The sequence below is a fragment of the Aptenodytes forsteri genome, unplaced genomic scaffold (assembly GCF_000699145.1).
Source record: "Aptenodytes forsteri isolate BGI_AS27 unplaced genomic scaffold, ASM69914v1 Scaffold45, whole genome shotgun sequence".
In the NCBI taxonomy this organism is placed as follows: domain Eukaryota; kingdom Metazoa; phylum Chordata; class Aves; order Sphenisciformes; family Spheniscidae; genus Aptenodytes; species Aptenodytes forsteri.
Genome location: NW_008794458.1, coordinates 2,552,203 through 2,574,531, shown reverse-complemented (window position 1 = coordinate 2,574,531; position 22,329 = coordinate 2,552,203). Strand labels below are relative to the sequence as shown.

At 36.2% G+C, this 22,329-nt stretch overlaps 1 protein-coding gene across 1 annotated transcript in view; it reads left to right on the top strand.

Annotated features, from left to right (window-relative positions):
• Positions 1-17,930, top strand: part of CCDC102B (coiled-coil domain containing 102B) — an 80,131-nt gene extending 62,201 nt beyond the window's left edge. Inside the window, exons 5-6 of the mRNA XM_019475017.1 lie at positions 5,093-5,302; positions 17,889-17,930. Coding sequence (XP_019330562.1) covers positions 5,093-5,302; positions 17,889-17,930 — 252 coding nt within the window. The remainder of the gene's footprint in view (positions 1-5,092; positions 5,303-17,888) is intronic.
• The last annotated feature ends 4,399 nt before the right edge of the window (positions 17,931-22,329 follow it).

The window sequence follows — 22,329 nt, the reverse complement described above, 5'->3', positions numbered from 1 at the left end:
CATTTTGGAAGATTAGCAAAGATATTACCAACAAATACTTGGTCAGTATTTTTCAGTTATTTTCATACTTAAAAAAAAAAATAATTCTCCTTCATGGCCTTTTTAATAGCAATGTTTGGGTTTTCCACTAATTGAGTTAAAATATATAATTAATTTTATTTGATTCAAGATAAAATATGTTTAAAAGTTCATATAGAAAGGTGAGACTAGTCAGTTCAGGAACACCTGTGTTCCTCATAAAACAATAGGGTTATCAAAGCTGTTTTCTGCAATCTATATTACATTTGTATGAACCTCTCCTGCTTGTTTTAAATGCAAATATGTAAATATTTGCAACATAGCTATGTCAAAGATGGAGAGTGGAATATTCAGATTAAAAGCGGCCCTGAGGCAAAAAGAGACTTCCCTCTGCTGAGTCTTCTTCCAGCTCTTTACAACAGCTCTTTACAACAGCTCATATCAGCTAGCTGGCCTTGAGTGCTGCCAGTTGAACTCCTGGAGCTGGAAGGGCCCTGACAGGGGTTTTGGGGTGTGGGTGGGATGAGGAATGCATTGCACAAGTGTGAGAGACAAATTCTGTCTACTTAAGAGAAAGTTGATCTTTTTAGCTGGCAGTGACAAAATTACACATGATGACTTTGTGAAGTTGGTGTTCTGACTTGAAATCTGAAAGTTGGGATCTGGCACCTCACTTATTTTTTGCACATTCTTTAACAAAGAGGAAAAAGAGAGCAAATACTTCCTATGAGAACATTATATGAGAAGTGTTATTTGGAATAAGCATAAGGTATAGTTTGGGAGAACTCTTAATGAACAACAAACCAACCCTGATTACTAACACTCTGAAAATTAGTATTTCAGAAAATATGAGTTCTAGTACTTTGCTGAACAATGATTTATAGTAAATTCAGCGATACCAAAATTGTCTAGTCATGATTTTGTACAAGTTAGTATTTTTTTCTGACTTTATTAACCCTGATTACTAACACTCTGAAAATTAGTATTTCAGAAAATATGAGTTCTAGTACTTTGCTGAACAATGATTTATAGTAAATTCAGCGATACCAAAATTGTCTAGTCATGATTTTGTACAAGTTAGTATTTTTTTCGGACTTTATTATGGAGTTCTTTGTGTATATGGTATATTAAATATTTAAATTTATCATTATTAGAGCTTGTAGACATCTTGGGTGCAATGAATTGAAATTTTACAGACACAGAGATAAGAAAGTTTATCTTTGACATCAGATCTTGGTTTGGTAGTAATTTTGTGCTTAATTGCCTGACTGAAATTCAACCTTGGATGGCTTTGTGATTTCTCTCTACTTGAAGTCTGCCAAAAATGAATTGGTATTGATTATTGTCATCACTGTGAAAAGGTGAACTTTCAAGCTTAAATTTTGAGTTGTGTCTTTTGGCAGATGTTTTGTAAGAACATAGGGCTTTCTTATGTTCCAAATCTTTCGTAGGTACTTGTAAGACATTATGCCTGCATATTTAGAAAAATACAGTTTTTGTGATTGTAGTCCAGTAGATGGTATTTGAACAACTATATATCTGCACAAATTGGGGGGGGGGTGGGGATAGAGTTTAAAGACCTCATTAGGAACATATGAGCTTCTAACATTGTCTTGTGTATTGGAGTTAACATCTTGTACTCTATCACCAGTGGGTAGACCATGCCAAAAAAACCCCAAACCCAAAAACAAGGGTACAAAATTATCCTTCCCTGATTCCCTGTTTAATCTCAGTACAGATGTTTATCGCATTCTAAGGAATTTAACCTGGTAAATAACCTCTAAAGACTGTGAGGTAGCATGAATATAAAATACATAGGCCTTTTACTCTGTTGTATTTTTCTTTACCCAGATGGACCACCCCCCAAAACTAGTAGTTTTGTAGCTGTGTAAAGTCTTTTCATACAAGAAAAAATTCATAATGTAAAGGCAACTGCTGAATAGCATAATTGTTTAAAAAGTTAAAATTAGTTCCCAGTTAGTCTGCCAATATGATAGAGTATGAAAGGAATATATTCCTTTCTTTTACTTGCTAGTTTGCCTAATCTTAGATCAAAGGCCCATTTTAGTTTTAAGAACTGTTTCAGAGTTCTCTCCAAATAGTACCCTCCAACAGTGTATCATGATGTTAAGACTGGCCAAGGTTTTAGGAATTCTGTTGGGTGTGTGTGGGGAGGGTTGTTCATTTGTTGTTCTTCTTGTTGTTTTCTTTGTTAAGGGGAGCAAATAATCCATGATGAGAAGGAACAGCCTGTCTTTTGTTGGCCTTTAGACATAATCCATTCAGATTTTAACTCTTTGACAATTGACTTTTCTAAGTGAAATAGTTGGTACTCATCCTCTGTATTTAGAATCATAGAATATCTCAAGTTGGAAGAGACCTATAAGGATCATTGAGTCCAACTCCCTGCTCCTCACAGGACTACCTAAAGCTAAACCATATGTCTAAGAGTGTCTTCCAGATGCTCCTTGAACTCCGACAGGCTTGGTAGTATGACCACTTCCCTGGGGAACCTGTTCCAGTGACCGACAACCCTTTCAGTGAAGAACCTTTTCCTAATGTCCCATCTGAACTTCCCCTGATGCAGCTTCATGCCATTTTCTCATGTCCTGTCATTGGTCACCAGAGAGAGGAGATCAGCACCTCCCCCTTGAGGAAGTTGTAGGCTGCAATAAGGTCACCCTCTTCTCCAAGCTGAACAAACCAAGTGACCTCAGCCACTTCTCATGTGTCTTGCCCTCGAGACCTTTCACTATCTTGGTCATCCTCCTCTGGACACACTCTAATATGTCGATGTCCTTCTTATATTGAGGCACACAAAACTGCACATAGTACTCAAGGTGACGCCACACCAGTGCAGTATGGAGTGGGACAATCACCTCTTTCGACCGGCCAGCTATGCTGTGCTTGATGCACCCCAGCACACGGTTAGCCCTTTTGGCTGCCAGGGCACATTGTTGGCTTATGTTCAACTTGCCATCAACCCAAACCCCCAGATCTCTTTCCGTGGGGCTGCTTTCCAGCCTCTTGTCCTCCAATTTGTACATATAACCAGGATTACCCCATCCCAGGTGGAGAATCCAGCATTTGCTCTTGTTAAATTTCATACAGGCAGTGATTGCCATACGGTATGTGAATTGGTTTAGAAATGGAATTTGGAGATGGTTCTAATTAATTTGTTAATGAAGTATTTTCTGGTAATGTATTAGTTCTTTTGTCTTTGATTTCCTATTTATTCCAAGGATTATACTTTACTATTTAGATGCAACTTTAGTTCATGAAGTGCGCGTAGATAAATGATGTAAGCCTTTGGACATTATGGACCTCATTTTCAAATGGATAAGCTTATGGTCGGGGTCTGATTTATACATGGAAACGTGTTTGAAACATCAGCACTGCTGTTTGTCTTTTATCGTTCATTATAAGAAGATGAAGCTTGTGGAGCTTTTTGCTTCCCTCTACTTTACTTAGGCTTTTGGGGAATCCTCTAGCTTATCATATGTAGAATACTAGCTAGGGAAATATCTAGAAAAAATATTATAATTGTTAGTAAACAATCACTTGTTATTTTCCATTGAATGTGATTTTTGTCCTTACTAGAGAGACTCAAAAAGCATTTCTACTTTCCTCTGAAAATCTGAATGATCCTCTTTAACTTTATAGAGTTTTTAATTTTTTTTATTTGCTCAGAAATAAGGTGGGAACAGACAAGTTTACTATTTGATTTAACTAGATAGTCACATTGTTACAATTCACAGGGTCTGAAGTATGTTTCTCTGCTGCTGTAACACCTCATTCTCTTTGCTTCATGTTCAGTAGCTTTTCATTGTTTGCCAGAAATTGATTTTAAAATAAAAGTAACCAATATCTGAAAAAGTATACCTCTCTGGCTCTTTCTAAAGCCTTGTTGGCACAGACATTCTGTTTCTTCAATGAAGAAGTGCCTTGCACTGCTGTCAGTCTCTACTTTCATCAAATAATTGATTTTAGTTCTCACAAAACTGAAAATTGTAAAGTTCTTAAAATTTTGACTTTTATGTATTAGCATTTCTCTTCTTTTTTTGTCTCAGTTGAAAGAACTAGAATCTTTCATTTTCACAGTTTTTAATCTATCTTAATCTCTTTCAATCTTCTCATAAGTACCGGTTAATAATAACTTGTTAATAGTAAGTACTTATCAATAATAATCTTCTGGTAAGTACCTTTTAGAACCTGATAAGTACCTGTTTTGTGCTATAAAAATCAATTCATTTTACCAGTTTTTCTTTTGAAATCTGAGGAACATTTCATATGTTCTTGACAAAACCTCTGTCTAGTTGTCTCTGAAGAATAAATAAAATCAGTTGTTAGATAATTGTTTTATATAACTTAGTAACATTGCTTTTTGTTGATATATTTAATTCATCCTGTATGTGGATTAGATAAATGAATTCAGAAAGCTTGGTTACAGCATTGGCCATAAAAGATAGTATTTCCCTTAAGACTATTAATTGTGACCTCAAGAAGCAGAGTAGTGTGAAAACTTAAAAATCCTTCCTCTGGTTATTAGGATAGCTGTTTCTAGTACTGAAGACATACTTTAGAACTTCTTCAGTTTAATGAATATTCATTATAGTCCTTCTAAAGTATAAACAGACTCTAACTAAAAACATGCTGATTTTTCATCTTTTGGGGAATAAAACATGAACTTTGACACTATCAGACCAAAATCAGTCTAAATGTTATTTAAAACAAATTCTTTTACTAAATTTCTTTTTTTTAATACTGTTGTTCCATAAATAGCAGGGAAAGAAATAAGATTTGGTTACCAGTTACTATATTAAAACATTACCTATGCTTCACTTTTATAAAGGTACAATTAATGTACCTCTTGTTTTTTTTCTTTTCAAATTTACGTACTTAACTTTATGAAACATGGAAAACTTATATCTTGGACTGATTTCTAAGATGCCCACTTTACTCTAGGTGAGGCCATTAGCCTCACGCTGTAAAGAACAGGGGGTTTTAACCATATTATTCCTCTTTCTTTTTCTCTCTTTCGGTTGTTCTTCCCCCACACCCCAACCCTTCCCAGCTGGAAAGACTGCAGTTTGAGAATACCTCTGAATGGGGAAAGAGAGAGAGACTTGAAGCAGAAAAGCAAAGTTTGGAAGAAGAGAACAGAAGATTGAAGTTGCAGGTAAAAGAAATTCAGGGACTTTTGAAGACGAAAAATAAAGCAACACTAACTAAATCGAGTTGTGATCACCAAAATGCACAAAGTAAGCTGCTGGTTAAAGATAAGGTATGTGCATTGCTTCATTTGAATACTTGGGGAGCATTCCCAAAAATAATTACTATTTCATTATGTCAAAATGTGTCCCTAAAACAAGGGTTGTGCAAGACAGAACAGCCCTGGCTACATCTCAGACCTGGACAATTACAACTCAGTGGCTTTGAATTTCTGTAGGGTACAGAAACAGAAAGAAATATCTTTTCATTTTTAAAAGGAGCAGGGGGAAATGACAAGTTTGACAAGACTAGGGAGCAAAAGTGAATACTGGGAGGAACAGAAGAGATTATGTAAGCTTTGGTAGCTAGAGTCCTGATGTGATGAAGGTCAAAGCAAAAAAAGCTGTGAGACAAATCATTTCTCTGTCTTGCTGAATATTGAATCTCTTCTCAGGGAAGTGAGAACTGAGGGAAGAGCCTTATTTCTTATTTTTTATTCCTCTAAAGATCTGTTCACTTTTAAACCTTATTGTACTGCTAAAAATGATGTGATAAATTATTCAGAGACTCTTATCTGTGGGTATTTCCTTTATTTTATGGTTTTCTGTGCCAATAATTAAGTAGTAATCCAGAAGGCTCCCACTTTCATTGACACACTGAAAGATGTGTAAGAGAAAGCAAAAAAAACCCCAACCCCAACCAATCAGTAAATGTACATACTTGATGTTACAAGTTGGGCAGAGTGAGAGAGTAACATTCTTGTTTGCCTAAATAAGAAATAATTTAATGTCATTTATGTGCATTTACTGTTGAATAATCACAGTCTGAGTAACTAGGACCAGATTTGGGGTATAGTTAAACTTGGTAATTTCTCTTGGGAAAGATTAAGAGAGCGAGGTTCTGTACTTGAGGTCTGCTTTTAGATGTAATGATATGATTTTTCTATATTTCTGTGATGGCTCAGGAACAGCAAACTGCAATTCACACATTTAGCTTAGCTTTATAAAATTTATAAAATATCTTCCATAACAAACACCTCTTCTGGGTTTTTTTTGTGGTATTTATTTTATCGTATCCTACCATATCATATCGGCATTTTCATGATTTCTTTGTAATGCAAGTAATTTGAGGTTCGAGATGTGGCCAGAAAAATGCTTATTTGCTAAGGCATGTTACTGTATTTCAAATATCTTTTAGTTATATGGATGTGTTAGGGGGGTTGGTTTGTTTGGTTTTTTAAAATGTTACTTACATAGAATATTAGACATCTGTGATCAGCTCTGTTTGTAAGTATCACACCTCTAATTGACACAACTTCACATCTTTTTATCAAAGTCAAAAGGCGGAGACGGAGCGCAGTCATCTGTTTCCTTATCATAAAAGTGAATGTCCCTGAAGTGTTTGCCTTTTCATAGCTGATTATTTTAGGATAAGATTGTCTTCAAAACTATTGATTATCAGTTTAAAGGGGAAAATTAAAAATTGTATTTTAGTGTCAGCTGAAACTATGTAATCCATCATCTGGTGGATTGGTAACAGTTATCATCCAAAGACTAGGGTAGGAACTGATTTAATTGCAGCTGTTACTATCTCTGATTCACAAGAACTGCAAATCATGGAATCACAGAACAAATCAGGCTGGAATGGACCTCAGGAGATCTTCAGTCCAACCTCCTGCTCAAAGCAAGGTCAGCTCTGAGGTCAGACCAGGTAGCTCAAGGCTTTGTCCAGTGGGGTCTCAAAAACCTCCAGGACTGCACAACCTCTCTGGGCAGCCTGTTTGTGATGGGTAAGCTCCCACCCAGTCCTCATTTACCCCCCAACAGTGGGATGAGGGAGAGAATTGGAAGGGCAAAATTGAGAAAAAACTAGTGAGTTGAGATAAAGACAGTTTAATAAGTGAAGCAAAAGAAAAAAAAAAGAAAAAAAAAAGAAAAGAATTGATGCAAAAACAATCACACACCACCAGCAGACCGATGCCTAGCCAGTCACCAAGCAATAGCTACTTTGAAAAAACCACCACCCCTATATTGCTGCAAGGGACTCTTCCTTCCCAGGTGCAGGACTTTGTCACTGCTGAATTTCACAAGGTTCCTGTTGGTCCCTTCCTTCATCTTGGTGACAGAGCTCCTTGACAGGAGCGCAGCATCTACAGGCAAGGATATTGCCTCTGCCTGCCCCAGCCTCAGAGGGAGATAGCATGACCTTGATGGGAGCATTTTTGATCCGGAGCTGTGAATTGAGGCATCTGCTGCGCCAGGAGCAGTTTCTCCAGTTTTGGCTGGGAACCATGCCCTGTGGTGCATCACCACCAAGGTTGAGCAGTCCTGTAGTCTTCAGCAGCATTTCCAGCCAGGACTCCTTGCCAGGGCCTGCCATAGTATCTTAATCATACTTGCTCACTGTCTCCAAGGCTCCTGGTCTCTGGCTGCAGACAGGGCAAACTGTACCACCATGAACATTCTTCTGTGAACAACAAAACCCCATTGACAACATGAGTAAAATAAAAGGTCAACAGTATTAGAGGAAAGAAGGAATGTGGTAAACCCTTAATGCCTCAATGAACTCTATCTTCACAGCAACAAAAAGTTAGTAAGACAGAAACACCCATCTGAGAAAAATGACTCTAAAGAGAGTTCATCTCCAAATCAGTCATGGCGTTGGAGACCTGGCCAGCCATATGTGGAGAAGACAGGGGTTTGTAGAGTTAATTAGCATATTTTTTAACCTTGCTGTTGCCATTAAATGAAAAACAAGTTAAGGAAGGAGAAACTGGCTTTTTCAAAGATTCCAGCCTAACTCAAGTTATATCTTAGGTGGAACCTGTCTATTCCTATGTAGAGACATCCAAATGTCGCTGTTGAGCCTTTCTAATTTCTGAGACTGTCCCTGTCTAATTTGCTCTAATACCATCAATAACCTGTAAAGAATGGCTTTGACTTCTGATTCAGGAGCCTTTTTTCTGGGATGGTAGCTTGAGTTCAAATAAAATAACACGTTATATGCAGGGTTAGAGGAATGCAGAAGGATGATTTCTGTAAAATATGGGTGATGGCTAGATGTTTAAGTAAGCAAAGGGGAGCATACACAAGATTGAAACCACAGCTGTCTAAAGATCTTTGTGCATCTTAATCTGAGCAAAAACAAAAGAGCAAAACACAGTTACCTAAACACCTTAGCTGCTCCAAAACCTGTATTTGTGAGATGATTTGGGAGATCCATTGTAGTTATTTAGAAAAATATACAATGTTATTAATTGATGTGTGGCTGATTTATACTTTTAAAGGTTATAAACAAACAATGGCAACATTTTTTCTTTAATAACAGTTTTAGTAAGATTAAAAATGGTATCAAAATACAGACATGAAGTCCTTACATCTTTGCCTAAATGATTTCATGTTAACACTTATTATCTTGCTCTTTAATATGTATACCTCCACAGAATATAGAATTTGTGTAATCTCTTGCCACTTATGGTAGTAAATCATGCAAATTGAAGTTCTGAACACAAAAGTTAATATTTATTATGTTTTGCACAAAATTTGAGTCCTTAATATTATTCTTAGCTGGCAGTATGTTGGTTTAAAATGTTTCCATATGCAGTTTTTGAAAGGTTAACATCTGTTGTACAAAATGAGCAGAACTGATGAAACAATTGAGATCAGACATTGTTACTATGTGGTTTTATTGATTGTACTTCTTGGAATGGTGAATACTGTTTACATTAATAGCTGTATTGTTTGACAAATAGCATGGCAACAAATATTAAATGGATCTAACTGGTTCATCTAGGAAGGGATAAAATGAAGAAAAAAACCCTTGTTGATGGTATAGATCAATACCCAAAACGTGCTGTTTATGGAAAGAGATTTTCTATTTCATCTGATGAATATGACCTTGAAACAAACTTATAAATTAATTTTGAGGAATAGTAACTGTCCTTTTGTATTATCTCTAATTATTATTGTAAATATCTGGTTATTAAATATTTGATTCATTGAATATATTTTGTAGTGTACATGTACAGAATCTAAGTGCAAAATGATAAACTGGAGTTTCTGGATGCATAGAAAATCTTTTTTAAGTTTAATTTCCATCTTTAATATGATAAGGTTATAATGTTCGTAGGAAAAAAATCCATAGATTTTAAAGATGGAATGATGCACAAAATGTATTTTTAAGGAGAAACCATTTTAGTTTAATATTGCCTAGCAAGATGGTTTTTAAATCATCAATATTTTAGGTTTGATTTTTCAAAAGGAGAAAGCACTCCATTTTTTATGCAAATAATTTGAAAAATTGTCTGGGCTGTATTGGGTTTACATGGCAAGGTTTTGGTAGTAGGGGGGCTGCAGGGTTGGCTTCTGTGAGAAGAGATCAGGAGCTGCCCCGTGCCAGACACAATCAGTTCCAACTGGCTCCAAAAGGAACCCACCACTGGCCAAAGTTGAGCCCATCAGTGATGCTGGTAGCAGTGAAAACACATTTAAGATACAGTAAAAACGCTGAGCAGCAATGTGTGATAGGGAACAGTGAGGAAAAAATGTGAGAGAAAAAGCCCTGCAGACGCCAAGGTCAGAGAAGGAGGGGAGGAGGTGCTCCAGGCACTAAAGCAGATTTTCCCTGCAGGCCATGGAGAAGATCATGGTGAAGCAGGTTGTCCCCCTGCAGCCCATAGAGGACCATGGTGGAACAGATATCCATACTTCAGCCCATGGATGATCCCACACCAAAGCAAGTGGACGTGCCCTAAAGGAAGCTGCAGCCTGAGGAGAGCCCACACAGGAGCAGGCTCCTGGCAGGAGTTGCGATCCGTGGGGGACTCACGCTGGAGCAATTTGTTCCTGAAAGACTTGCCCCATGGAAAGAACCCATTCTGAAGCAGTTCTTGAAGAACTGTAGCCTGTGGGAAGGACCCACGCTGGAGCAGTTCTTGGAGGACTGTCTTCCATGGGAGGGACCCCACGCTGGAGCAGGGGAGCAGCATGAGGAGGAAGGAGCGTCAGGGAGGATCAGTTATGGACTGACCCATAACCTGCCATTCCTCATCTCCCTGTGCCTCTGGCACGAAGGGGGGAGGTAGAAGAGCCAGGAGTGAAGGACTGAAGTTGAGCCTAGGAAGAAGGGTGAGGGAGAAATAAGATGTTTTTAGTTTCATCTTTGTTTCTCACCATCCTACTCTATTTTTAATTAGTGATAAATTAAATTAATTTTCCCCAAGTTGAGTCTGTTTTTCTTGTGAAAGTAGTTTAACTCAACCCATGAGCCCATCTGTCTTATTTTCTCCCCCTGTTCTGTAGAGGATGGGGGTGAGAGAGCAGCTGGGTGGGCATCTGGAAGCCAACCAAGATCATCCTACCACAATGTCAGAGGTGGGTGGATGTTCCTCACACTTTATAGGCAAAAAGCCATTTTTATGATAGCAACTTGAATGAGATTGGTTTTCTTCATATTTTTAACATAGACTCTTTCCTTTTCCTTAGATAAAAGATGTGAAAGATGTATTTCTTCCTCCTAATTACAAAACAAGTTATTTGATGATGTGTTTCTTGTATGGGAGAAACTAGTTATCCTGGTGTAGTTATAAAGTCTTTGTAATTTCAATACAGGCAGCTAAAAAGATTGTTTATACTGTATTTTATTCTTCCCAGAAATATTTGGGTCATTTTAAAGTGTATTAATTTTTATTTGTTCCAGCTGTTTACTATTTACTGGAATGTAGATGTACTGGGTCTGGCTGGGATAGAGTTAACTTTCCTCATAGCAACCCATGCAGTGCTGTGCTTTGCACTTGTGGCTAGAATGGGGTTGATAATGCACAAGTGTTTTGGCTGTTCCTGAGCAGTGCTTGGACAGCATCAAGGCTGTCCCTCCAACCTGCCGCGCAATGGATGGTAGGCTGGGGGTGGGCAAGAGGTTTGGACGGGGCACAACCAGGACAACTGACCCAAACTGATCAAAGGGATACTCCATACCATATGATGTTGTGCTCAGCGATAAAAGCTAAGAGAACTGAGCGGGTGGGGTGGCACTTGTTGTTAAGGTGTTTGTCTTCCGAAGTAACTTCTATGTGAACTGACGCCCTGCTTCCCGGGAAGTGGCTGGACATCGCCTGCTGGTGGGAAGAAGGGAATGCATCTCCGTTGGTTTTTGTTTTGTTTTGGTTTTTTTTTGGGGGGGGGGGGGGAGAGTTGCTTTGTTTCTACATGCAGCCTTTGTTTTTTCATTAAACTTCCTTTATCTTGACCCATGAGGTTTCTCATCTTGTTTTCTCCCCCTGAGAAAACCTGCTGAGGTGGAGGAGTGAGAGAATGGCTTGGTGGGCACCTGGCAGCCAGCCAAGGTTAACCCACCACAGTAGAACACTTTTAACAAGAGGCAGCCTTATTACTCTAAGCTCCATACAAACTTGTCATAAATTATTAACTATAAGAGTATTTACAGGTACAGTTGTGAAATGAAATTTAAGAAGTGGTTGAGAAAAATAAATAGAATGAGATAAGGTGACAAATGCTGCAGCTGCATTAACATACTTTAACATTTTGGTTCAAAGAAGTAATGTGGCTTTAAGGCAGATTCCCTCATCATTCCCCCTTGAATTGATATTGCTTTAGTTCAGAGTGATTTTGTGCACACTTAATTCCTTCTGAAGGAAACCATGTGGGAAGCTCTGCTTCAGATATTCACGATCCTTGCTCCAAGGCCTAAGGGAGTGGACAGGGCTGGACCAATTCCAGTTTTGGGGATGGCCTCATACTGCATGTGGATTAAAGGCCATAAAAGCAGGCAAAACCTAGGCTCTTGTGCTTGTGCATGGGCCTCAGCACCTGCTGCTGTAGTCTACTTACTGACTTCTGCTGTGATGACTTACTGTTGCAATTATGGCCAAATACAAAAAGAGGTGCAAATTGCTTCCGTGTCAACAGTGATCACAGTAGACAGCGATCTGTCTACCCACTCTCTGAATGCACGTGATCTGCCAGAGGTGTTCCAAGGAGGCACCACAGTACAGAGGAGGAATTTTATAATTTGTCTGGATGATGTGGGAGAAGTTTTAATAGCAAGGGCTTATAGTAATTGACATGTGTTTCATTCCTGGTTTTGTGTCACAGATCTCTTGGCTTGAGTTTTTAACATATTTTTTACTCTTCAGAACAAAACTCAAGAGAAGACATAATTATGGTATTATTGTTAAACACTTTGATACTTCACTTAGCACTGTTCATCCAATGGAGAATTATCTTTGTTACAATGCAAACCTCTGGGGCTGGTTATTGTGATGGTAAGGCAGTACTGGCTGCACATTTTTCTCTCTTAACAGATTTTTAAAACGCAATATATTTTGTCAGAATTACCACTTGCGATACAGTTGTTTTTATACAATTTTTTTTTCTAATTACTTTTCTGATGAAATGCTCATTTCAGTTCCTTAGAAAACTCACTAAAGTGTAGAGCTAAAAACAAATAAAAACAGAGTTTTATAGATGTGTTCATTTCCTGTAGCAAATTGTGCTCATTTTTAATAATAGCATGGAAAAAAATTACTAGATTACAAACTAGCACGGATCAACACTCAGCACTCTGTACTTCCCTCACCAAATTGTTTCCAGTTTCAAAAATATTTAATTCAGAATTCCTGACAAGAAGAAGCTGAAGGTCAAAGACCAGATTTAAAAATGAATGTCATTTGCGTGTGACTAGTGGCATAACTTTAAGAGTGCTAGTATGCTTAATTTTTTTCATTTAAGTTTAATATTTTATCTCCTATTTTCTAACTTGTTGAATGGGTCTGTAAATTGTGGTGATAAAATTTTCAGATTGCATAAAAATTTTGGATTACACATTTTATAACAATGATAAAAACAGAAGAACTATAGGTTTTGCTCATGTGTGTGTATAATCAGCTATTCTGTATTGTATTTTTTCTTAATTAGGGAAAGATTTTGATTTCACTTAAAGGTACATATTTAGTATTGGCCTGTAGCTTTCATAGATAGTTTACTAAGGGATATTTTCTAATTATAAAATAATAGAAGTTCTAGTTGGAGGAGATCTCTTCAGTCATTCAACCTCAGTGATGAGACCAGAGTGACAAAACCTGTAGTTTTTCATGGAAATGTAAAAAGTATTACTTATACTGGTTAGAATATTTCCTGCTTTTTATACTGAATTTCTCAGTGTTGTCTTCTATTTAAAAGTCACTGGAGGTTATTTGTGGCAGGCTGAATATCTTGAAGTTCATATGGGAGACAAACACTTATTTGACTATCATCCTTGCAATTGTAGATGTTTACAAAATGCAATGTCTCCGCTCAAGCTTTTCATTAAGCAGTAAGTTACATATTTATAATAATGAGAGTTTTTGCAGTTCAGAAAAAAAATTATTTTGTCTTTTCTTTCTTATGAAGTTTATGAAGCCAATATTGGGGATTTTTTGCCCCTTCTTCATTTTTCTATACATAGCTTTTCAAAGGTTAGAATGCTCAAATGAAAAATTAAGGGAAAAAAGAAAATTTTAACGTCTCAACTTCATTGCACCATCTCTCTCCCTTTTTTCCAGCCAACGGGGGAAGCTTGCTTTAAAATGCCAGTTGCCTTTTTTTATTTTGGCAGAGTAGCATGACAGTACTTGCTAACCATCAGAACAAAAGTTCATCTAACCCTGTATCCCATTTCCAACATTGACCAAAAATGGATATGTATGGAAGACTTACTAAGAGCAGAGCAAAAATACTTTCCCAGAGCACTGTCATGACTTCTTAGCAACTTATGGCTTAGAAAGTTCCAGAATGAGAGTGGTGTTTTTCAACTCTAATACTTACTGAATAATTCTTCTGTGAATTTTTTCAATTATTTTTTGAACACATGTAAATATTAACATTCACTACGTCCTGCCATGAAAAATTATAAATTTAGCTGTACATTGGGTGAAGTATTTATGTTGTTTGCTTTAAATCTACATCTGCAAATTCATGATATTGGAATTGAAAATTAATTCAGTACCCTCTTCCTTCACTCCATCCACCCCAGGATCCTACATGTCAATTCACTTTGGTTTATTTTTGCTCCAACTGAAGTATCATATACCAGCAATTCCTTACTATCAATTGCTTATTATTATTTCTCTGACTTTCCAGTTCCAAACTTATAATTGGAAGGGGTGTGGGGGGGGTTGGACACAGTAATAAACAGAAATACACTATTGAACATGTTAATATATGACTTGAATAATTATATTTTCTGTTATGTTTAACATTCTTTTCCTAATAACTCTTAATCGTCTGTTTACTTTTTTACTGCTATTGCACAATATTCTTTTTTTAAATAAAAAGCTAGTATTTTTAAATAAGGGTACCCTTTATAATTGTAAGATCACATTTTTAGTGATAATAGTAAACTCAGAGCTGCACCTCTATCAGTAGAATCAGAACTGTGTTTTGATTTTCATTACTTTATATTTTTTCTCTTTTCATCACTAAGTATTGAAGGCCATTACTATTTTTAATCCCCTAGCATCTTTGTTTCTGTTTGTATTTGCCTAACTTCCTAAATAATTTTGATTTTTTTTTTTCTGTGGCAAAAGCCAAGCATGGTTCCCTTTGGGTGCCTACTGATATGATCTTCCTACGGCATGGAAACTAGTCATTTATTCCTCTCTTCTTGTCCCTTCTCTCTTATTTTTTCCTAATTTAATAACTAGGTATTCCAGCATGTGAGGGCCTTTTCTTTTTCAAAGTCAGCTAAGTTTCTGTAAGAATCATTGTGGAAGGCCTTTGTTAAATGCCTTTTGAAGGCCTGCCTAGACCTCTGACCCAGCAGAATCAATTTATTGACTCATTCAGAAAACTGAAATAGATTCGTAAGACCTACGTTTTCTTGCATAAAAATTGTTTTGATTCTTCATCAGTATATCATATTTGTCATCTTATTTGTAATTAAGAATGTCAGTTTTCCTGTTACAGATATTAGGTCCTTGGGTTTTTTTGATCCCCTCTTGAAACATTTTAAAAATTTTTATCATTCTAGCTGTTTTCTAGGCCTTCTGAAGTCTTTAATGACTGGTACCTCTTCCCAGGGTTTTTAAACTACCCATTTTGTCTGTTTGTTTCATGACAATGTTCAATTTGAGACAGATCATATGATGTAGCCCACATACAAAATATGGGCACAGGATTATTTCCATGCTTCTCCTATGTGAATATAGAGGAAATTCAAGTAGCATTCTTGTTTCCTTCATTTTTCATATTGATTGTGTAATGCTCAGCAGACCATCAGGTTTCTTGCTGTTGATTTGTTAGAAAAAGGATTAATAATAATTTTTATAACTTCTGCGAGTTGTTCCTCATATCCTATTTGGCCTGCCTTACTACATCTTTTCAAAAAGACTGCCAGATTTTAAGATCTTTTCTATTTCTCCTCTTTGTAAACAGCTAGTTATAATATATCATGATATAATATTTTATATAGTTCCCTTTATGAAATAAATACAGTAGACTCCACCCCAGAATATATGTATTAAATTGATTTAACCTTTTTCTGCCCTAGTCTCAGACTTGAATGTGTTTTCAGACTATTCTCCAAAATCTGTGACAAAAATAAAATTCAGATCTTCTTTAATTCTTTAATGATAGAACAAGAGGAAATGGCCTCAAGTTGTGCCAGGGGAGGTTTAGATGGGGTATTAGGAAAAATTTCTTCACCAAAAGGTTTATCAAGCATTGGAACAGCTGCCCAGGGAAGTGGTTGAGTCACCATCCCTGGAGGTATTTAAAAGACGTGTAGATGTGGCACTTAGGGACATGGTTTGGTGGTGGACTTGGCAGTGCTAGGTTAATGGTTGGATTCAATGATCTTAAAGGTCTTTTCCAACCTAAATGATTCTATGATTCTATGATTCTAATTCTGTTTTTTTTCCCCACTATTTTATTCATTCCTGAAATATGTTCTATATATTATTGCTGTTCATAGAAGGTCAGGAATTTTCCCTTTTTTTTTTTTGTCTCATGATTAAGTTGTCAGTTGGTAAAGGGGGATGTATGCATCAAAGTGTGTTGACGCTCAGTTCAAGTTTCACTCCTTTAAATTCAGCCTGTCAAATCTGGGTTTCAGTGATTAATCTTTTCACTTAGGTAGAATCTTTGGCCCTATGTGGAATATCTGAAAGCTTGTCTCATTTGGCAAGGCACTTCTTACAGTTACTGAATATTTGAAATTAGTTCTTCTGATTAACTTCTGACTTGTGACTTCTTTGAAGTAAGAGACTTTCAAATTCACTTGTTGACAAATTTCTTTTTAAGAAAAATAAAATAAAAAAAACCCCGAGAGGCTAATTCAGGAATTCAGCCTTCACTTTTGGGCATCTTTTAACAGTCTTGGAAAAAAGAGGAAGGGATTGTTCTTCAGCAGTATGCCTCTTAAAAATGTATATTCATGGATTTGAACTGTATTTTGTGATATTTCTTACCAACTTTGGAAATTTCAGTTCTTTAAACAGCCAGCAGTAGATGCTTGGAATATCTTGTGCTTTGTCTTGCTGTGCTATGCATACCTCATTGCTTTCAGGACAGCTATCTTGGGTTATGATGTTCGTTGAGGAGACCATGGGCTCGGTTCTCCCTGAACTGCCCTCTCATATTCTAATCCTTTTAGCCAAGCTTGTGTAGAAGACATGTCTCTGTGTAACACCTCATAACGTTTCTTATTCCTTTTTAAATTTTTTTTATTTTTATTTTTATTTTTGGTTTACTTATCCCAGTATGTGGAAAGAGTAATCTAATTTGAAGTAGTCTGATTTTGGTTTGACACTTGCCTTTTGTGCTCCTTTGAGTTAATGTTGGAATCATTTAGTGCATGTAATTCTGGTTAAACTGTTAGTTACAGAAGATTGTCTTTTCATTATGCTACCATTTTTATTTCCATGCTTCTCAGATATATTTCTTCCCTGACTCCTTATTTAAAAAAAAACAACAAACCCAAGACTTAAGAATTGCATAAAAAAATTAAGGCTTGTGCCAGAGCAGATAACAGAAATAACAGCTTTTATTTTGTTATTAGATAAAGTAATTTTGTCAAGAGATTGCTTAAAAACAACTCTTGCTGTTTGTGTACATTGGAGCCAGATAGTCCCCAAATGGCATAAATATTGATTTATAGACCTGAACACCTCTTGTCTGACCCCATCACTTCCTGTATGCTTTGCTTTTCTCAATTTAGGGATATTGACCTCTCTGTCTTTCTCTGTTTCAGAAAATTTGTGAGGAAGAGAAATAATAGTTGATGTAAGATAATCAAAGTTATTTTGCTATCTGAAATTAAAATCCTTTTTCTTGGTTGGCTTTTTTTTTCTTTTTTTAAGATGCTTTGACCAGAATTTTATTTAAAACTTGATGATGATAAAGGTGGTTCCTTAAAAGACAATATTGTACCCTACATCTGCCTTTCTTAATGCAGAAACATTGTGGAAGAAATCACTCTTTTTTGGTTTTGTAAGTGAAGAATATTTAATATTTCTAGTCTCTTTGTTTACTTATAGTTGAAAAGTGGATATGTTAAAAAAACAATTTCAAGACATTCTTAATCTGTGTTGTCACATAACATAATTGCAAAAGAAAATAAATAATCTTCATTGTTATTTTTCCTTTCCCCTTTTTTGTCTATAGTCAGAAATATCAATCAAGAAGTCATTTAGCAGGAACCCTTAGATACCAAAATAAGTACTGGTTTATCCAGTTTCTAATTGGGATATTTGGGGTGATTGCTGTATTGTATAGCTCTCAGCTTGTGTTACACACATTTTCTTACTCACTGATTCATTCTATTTTGCTTTCACTTTCCTTTTTGCATCGTTTTTCTGTGCTTCTTTCAGATAGTTGACATTGTTTGGTTACTTACTTCAAGCCATGCATCTTATCAAGGACATTTATTTTCATATTACCAAATGTGTAATAAAAATGGATGGTAACCATGTTGGAAGGAGATTTCATTTCTCTAGTACCAAATAGTGTACTATATTTAATACACTATTGTGTAACCTGCCTGAACAAGGTTGTAGAAACCTTTCTGAAAGATGTCTAGAAAATATTTTTCTGTCGTTGTAGTGTTTGCAAGAGGTCTTTGTGACTCAGCAGGTGATTAGTCTTTGGAGACTGCTTTTTTTGCCGGTGTTGTATAGCTATGTTGTGGCTATAAGTGTTTGGAATCCAGAATTCCTCTTACATTGTACTACTGTAATTTTAGTATCAGTGTCAAAATGTTGACCTCTACACCAATATGTGCCCATTCCCTAAGGGAAGGGGAGACAGGAGCTGAGCATGGGACCAAGGCCAGGAGAGGCAGAGACCTTACCCAGTCCCACAGCACCTGAGGAAGAAGAGCAGAGTAGATCTGGTGGTGGTATCCAGGGTCAGCTGAAAGTCCAGATCATCAGGCAAGTCCATAGTGACTCTGATGCATCTGAGGCTGGAGCTCAGGCAAGGCTCATGGGAGAGACTCAGCATAAAGGCTCCCAAGGCAAGGAGGAGCAGCCTTTGCTTTTGGTTTCCAGCAGAGCTTTCTGGAAGAGCTTCACTTAAGGTCCTTTCTAAGAGGGGAGTAGGGATATGCCCTCAGCTACACTCTCTAAATTGGCCCTGAGCCCAGGCAGCCAAATCTCAGCAAGGGGAGGATGTCCTTAGAGCCCTGATGTTCCCCACTTAGTATCAAATGACTGTATCAGCATTAGAGCATGGCTAAGAGGCTACAAAGCAATAGAACAGGGAGAGGTTCAACCCAGTCTAGACTAATTCACCAAAATATTAAGTTCCTTTTGTCTTCAGATTGATTATATATACTCTGTTTTTCAGTATTGTTTTGTGGTTGTTGGTTGTTCTGATAAATTCATAGATTAAAAACTTTTATGGTGATTGCTGACCTTCAAATGGAAACTACTGTAACAGGCTCCTGTATAGTTGAGTGGAAATACCTTTTACCAAGTCTAATGGCCTAGAACTGATTAAGTTTAAATCGGTTACTCTACATTCACACTCTTGTGGTTTTATGATTGCTAGGTGTAAAGGTATCTGCAGTTCTGAATTGTCTTAGACATTTACATCTCATCACATGACATACAGAAGCCATGTACCATGATTGAAGAAGCTGCTTTTTCATAAAAGTTATATTTACAGCTAACTAAGTGGAAGTGAATGCTTTTAGCAGTTCTGCGTCCCTGGCTCCAGTGGTATAAGATGGATCAATTTACATGAAGAATATTGTTGATAAAATCTGAAAGGTCATGGTACTTACACATACATAATAGTCTGCTTTCTGAAAAATCAATCTGGCTACAGTGATTAGGTGAAGAAAGCTATTGATGCTTCTGTTTGTTTCAGAAACTGATGGTTCTGTTGAGGGTAAAAATTTTTTCCATTGGCTTTATTGGGACTTCTTAAATCTAATAAAGAAGTTTTCTTGTTTTTACATACAAGAATAATCTTTATGAATTAGAAAATATCAACTCCATAAATCTGAGGTTTTGAGGAAAATATGCTATGAAGAGAAAGAACATAAGGTCCTAGAATTAAATAACTTGAGAAATAGGAAATCTAAGCTATTATCTAGTCTGGGGTAGATCCTCTTAAGACTATTTCCGTGCTGCTCTTCCACATGTAATAAATCCCTGCAGATGTGACTGAGGTTGTTCAGTTCCTATCCAGCCTGAACAGTCTAACAGTTAAGCTACTCTGAAGACTGTGTGTATCTTATTTTTGTTCGTCTTTCATTGTATAGCTTTTCACACTGAAAGACATATAAGCAACATCCCGCTTAAGTCCTTGGGCTTATTCCAACATAAGCTGGCAATTTCTTGTCTTTCAGTTTTGTGGGTAGAAGCATAAAAACAACCTGAACACTTCTGTTTTGGTGGTGAGATCATCAATAGTTCCATGATTCCCTTTATTTGAAATAAGGTATTGATTATTTGACAAGTTCTGTGGATACTCTGAAACTCTGCTGGAATTCTCAATATGACTCTTTTTGTTGATACAAGCTGTAAGAATAGCCTGTAAAAAGGCTGTATTTTCTTATATATTTTTCATCTGTCTCAACATCTATGCTGTCTCCATTTCTTCAAGTTTGTATGTTAGTAATAATCCCACTTTCAAATACAAATCTTAGCATTACATGCTTTAAATGGCAAGATGTAGCTATGTATAATTCTCTATACATACTGTGTGTTTCTGTTTATCTGTATATTTGTATAAAACTACAGGCCATATGTTATCTCTTTCCTTTAAACCATAATTCATAAGTAGCTCTCTTTTTCCTGGAAGGGAGGGAGTACAGTTTAGCATTTTACACATTGTTTGTATGAAAAGAATTTCTCATTTTCATTACCACATGATTGCTGTGAATGCAGACCCCCCCCCCGGATTGTGGACAGTCTTTTTTCTTCATTTTCAGCTATGAAGGAGGTAGCAAGGCATTATATTCTTTGAATTATATATTTTTTCAGAAGCAACACCATGAAAGTTACACTTCATTTTTAATATACTGCAGTGATATGACTGAAGTAACACCACTGAGATACTGTGCTGTGGAATAAAATATTTCAAATAATCTTTATCAGAAATAGTTCATTGTATGTGAACAAAATCCAGTGGTTTTGTTGGTGTAAAAAAAAATTATACCGAAGGTATAATTATAAATATGCATGCTTTTTAAAGAAAAAAAAAAGTAAAATAGTTGCACTTGAAATTGAAAACTGAGCTCTTGCTGTTTAATAAAACAAAAGGAATCATATTGTCAAAAATAAGTGTTCTGTCACCATAGAAATTTGAAATTTAGAATGGGAAGAAAAATAAATTTTCTTTTGTTGTTTCATACAGCTGCAACTTTTAAACTCACCGTAGCATCTTTTTCCTCATCCTTTATTCAATATTATATTCTGAGGTAACTCAGCTGAATGTTCTATTTAGATGGTTATGCCATTAATTTCCTTTTCATTAATAAATTTAATTCAGAAGTAAATCTTTAATGAGTATGTATCAAGAAATAATGAATGCTTCAATAATGTCAAAAAATTGCGGTGTTAACACTAAGAGATGAAGTATATTGAAGATAATTAAAAGCCTTGAATGTTTTTTTTTCTTTGATTAATTGATGCATTCTCTGAAATAGGAAGAAATAAATATGTTAATGAGGTGATATGCCCTGACACTGTTGTGACTAAAATTTACTATTCTGTTACTAATTTTTTAAGTAACAAAGGATTAGAAATCACATTTTTTGAATTTCCAGGCCCATTTTTCACTATACTAATTATTTCTTATCCAAGAACAATTTGTTTTTATTTTTTTTCCAAGTGCTTACTTTTCTGAAATATTACAGGTCATCAAATTCAGCTTATAATTTTTTATAAGGAATTTATTACTAATGACCCAGATATATGATGACAGCTCGCAAGAGGTTTTCAAGGAGACCTTTCAGAGTGTGTGGTGTTTGCTAGCTTCTAAATGCAGATAGGTTAATTTCATTGAACAGTGGATGCAACTCGCACAGAAATATTAAATTAAATACTCCAGGATATTCTTATATTAAATTTCAGAAGAACAAATCAGGCTCACGTGTGTGAAACAGAAGTTTTGCACTCTGGAATGCTGAAGGTCATATGCCAATCAAACACAAGTTGTAAAAACTGGAGTTCATGAGGAGCAATGACTAGGAATATTTCAAATCCCATTTATTCCTCCTGTGGAGAAAGACTGTTTTTCTTCGTGATGAAATCAAGATTTGTCTCTAAACCTTGGATATGATTCCCTAACTTGCATATAGTACTGTGGAATATTAAAATATGTTCTATATCATCTTCTATAATTTTCTGAATAGGTTTATTCATCCCATGCATTTGTATATTGTCCATTATAAAGATGTGTCATTGTTTAACCCCAGTTGGCAACCAAGCACCACGCAACTGCTCACTCACCCTCCCAGCCCCCCAGTGGGATGGGGGAGAGAATTGGAAGAGCACAAGTGAGAAAACTCGTGGGTTGAGATAAGAACAGTTTAATAATTGAAAGAAAATAAAGTAAAATAGTAGTTGTTGTTGTTGTTATTGTTGTTGTTTTT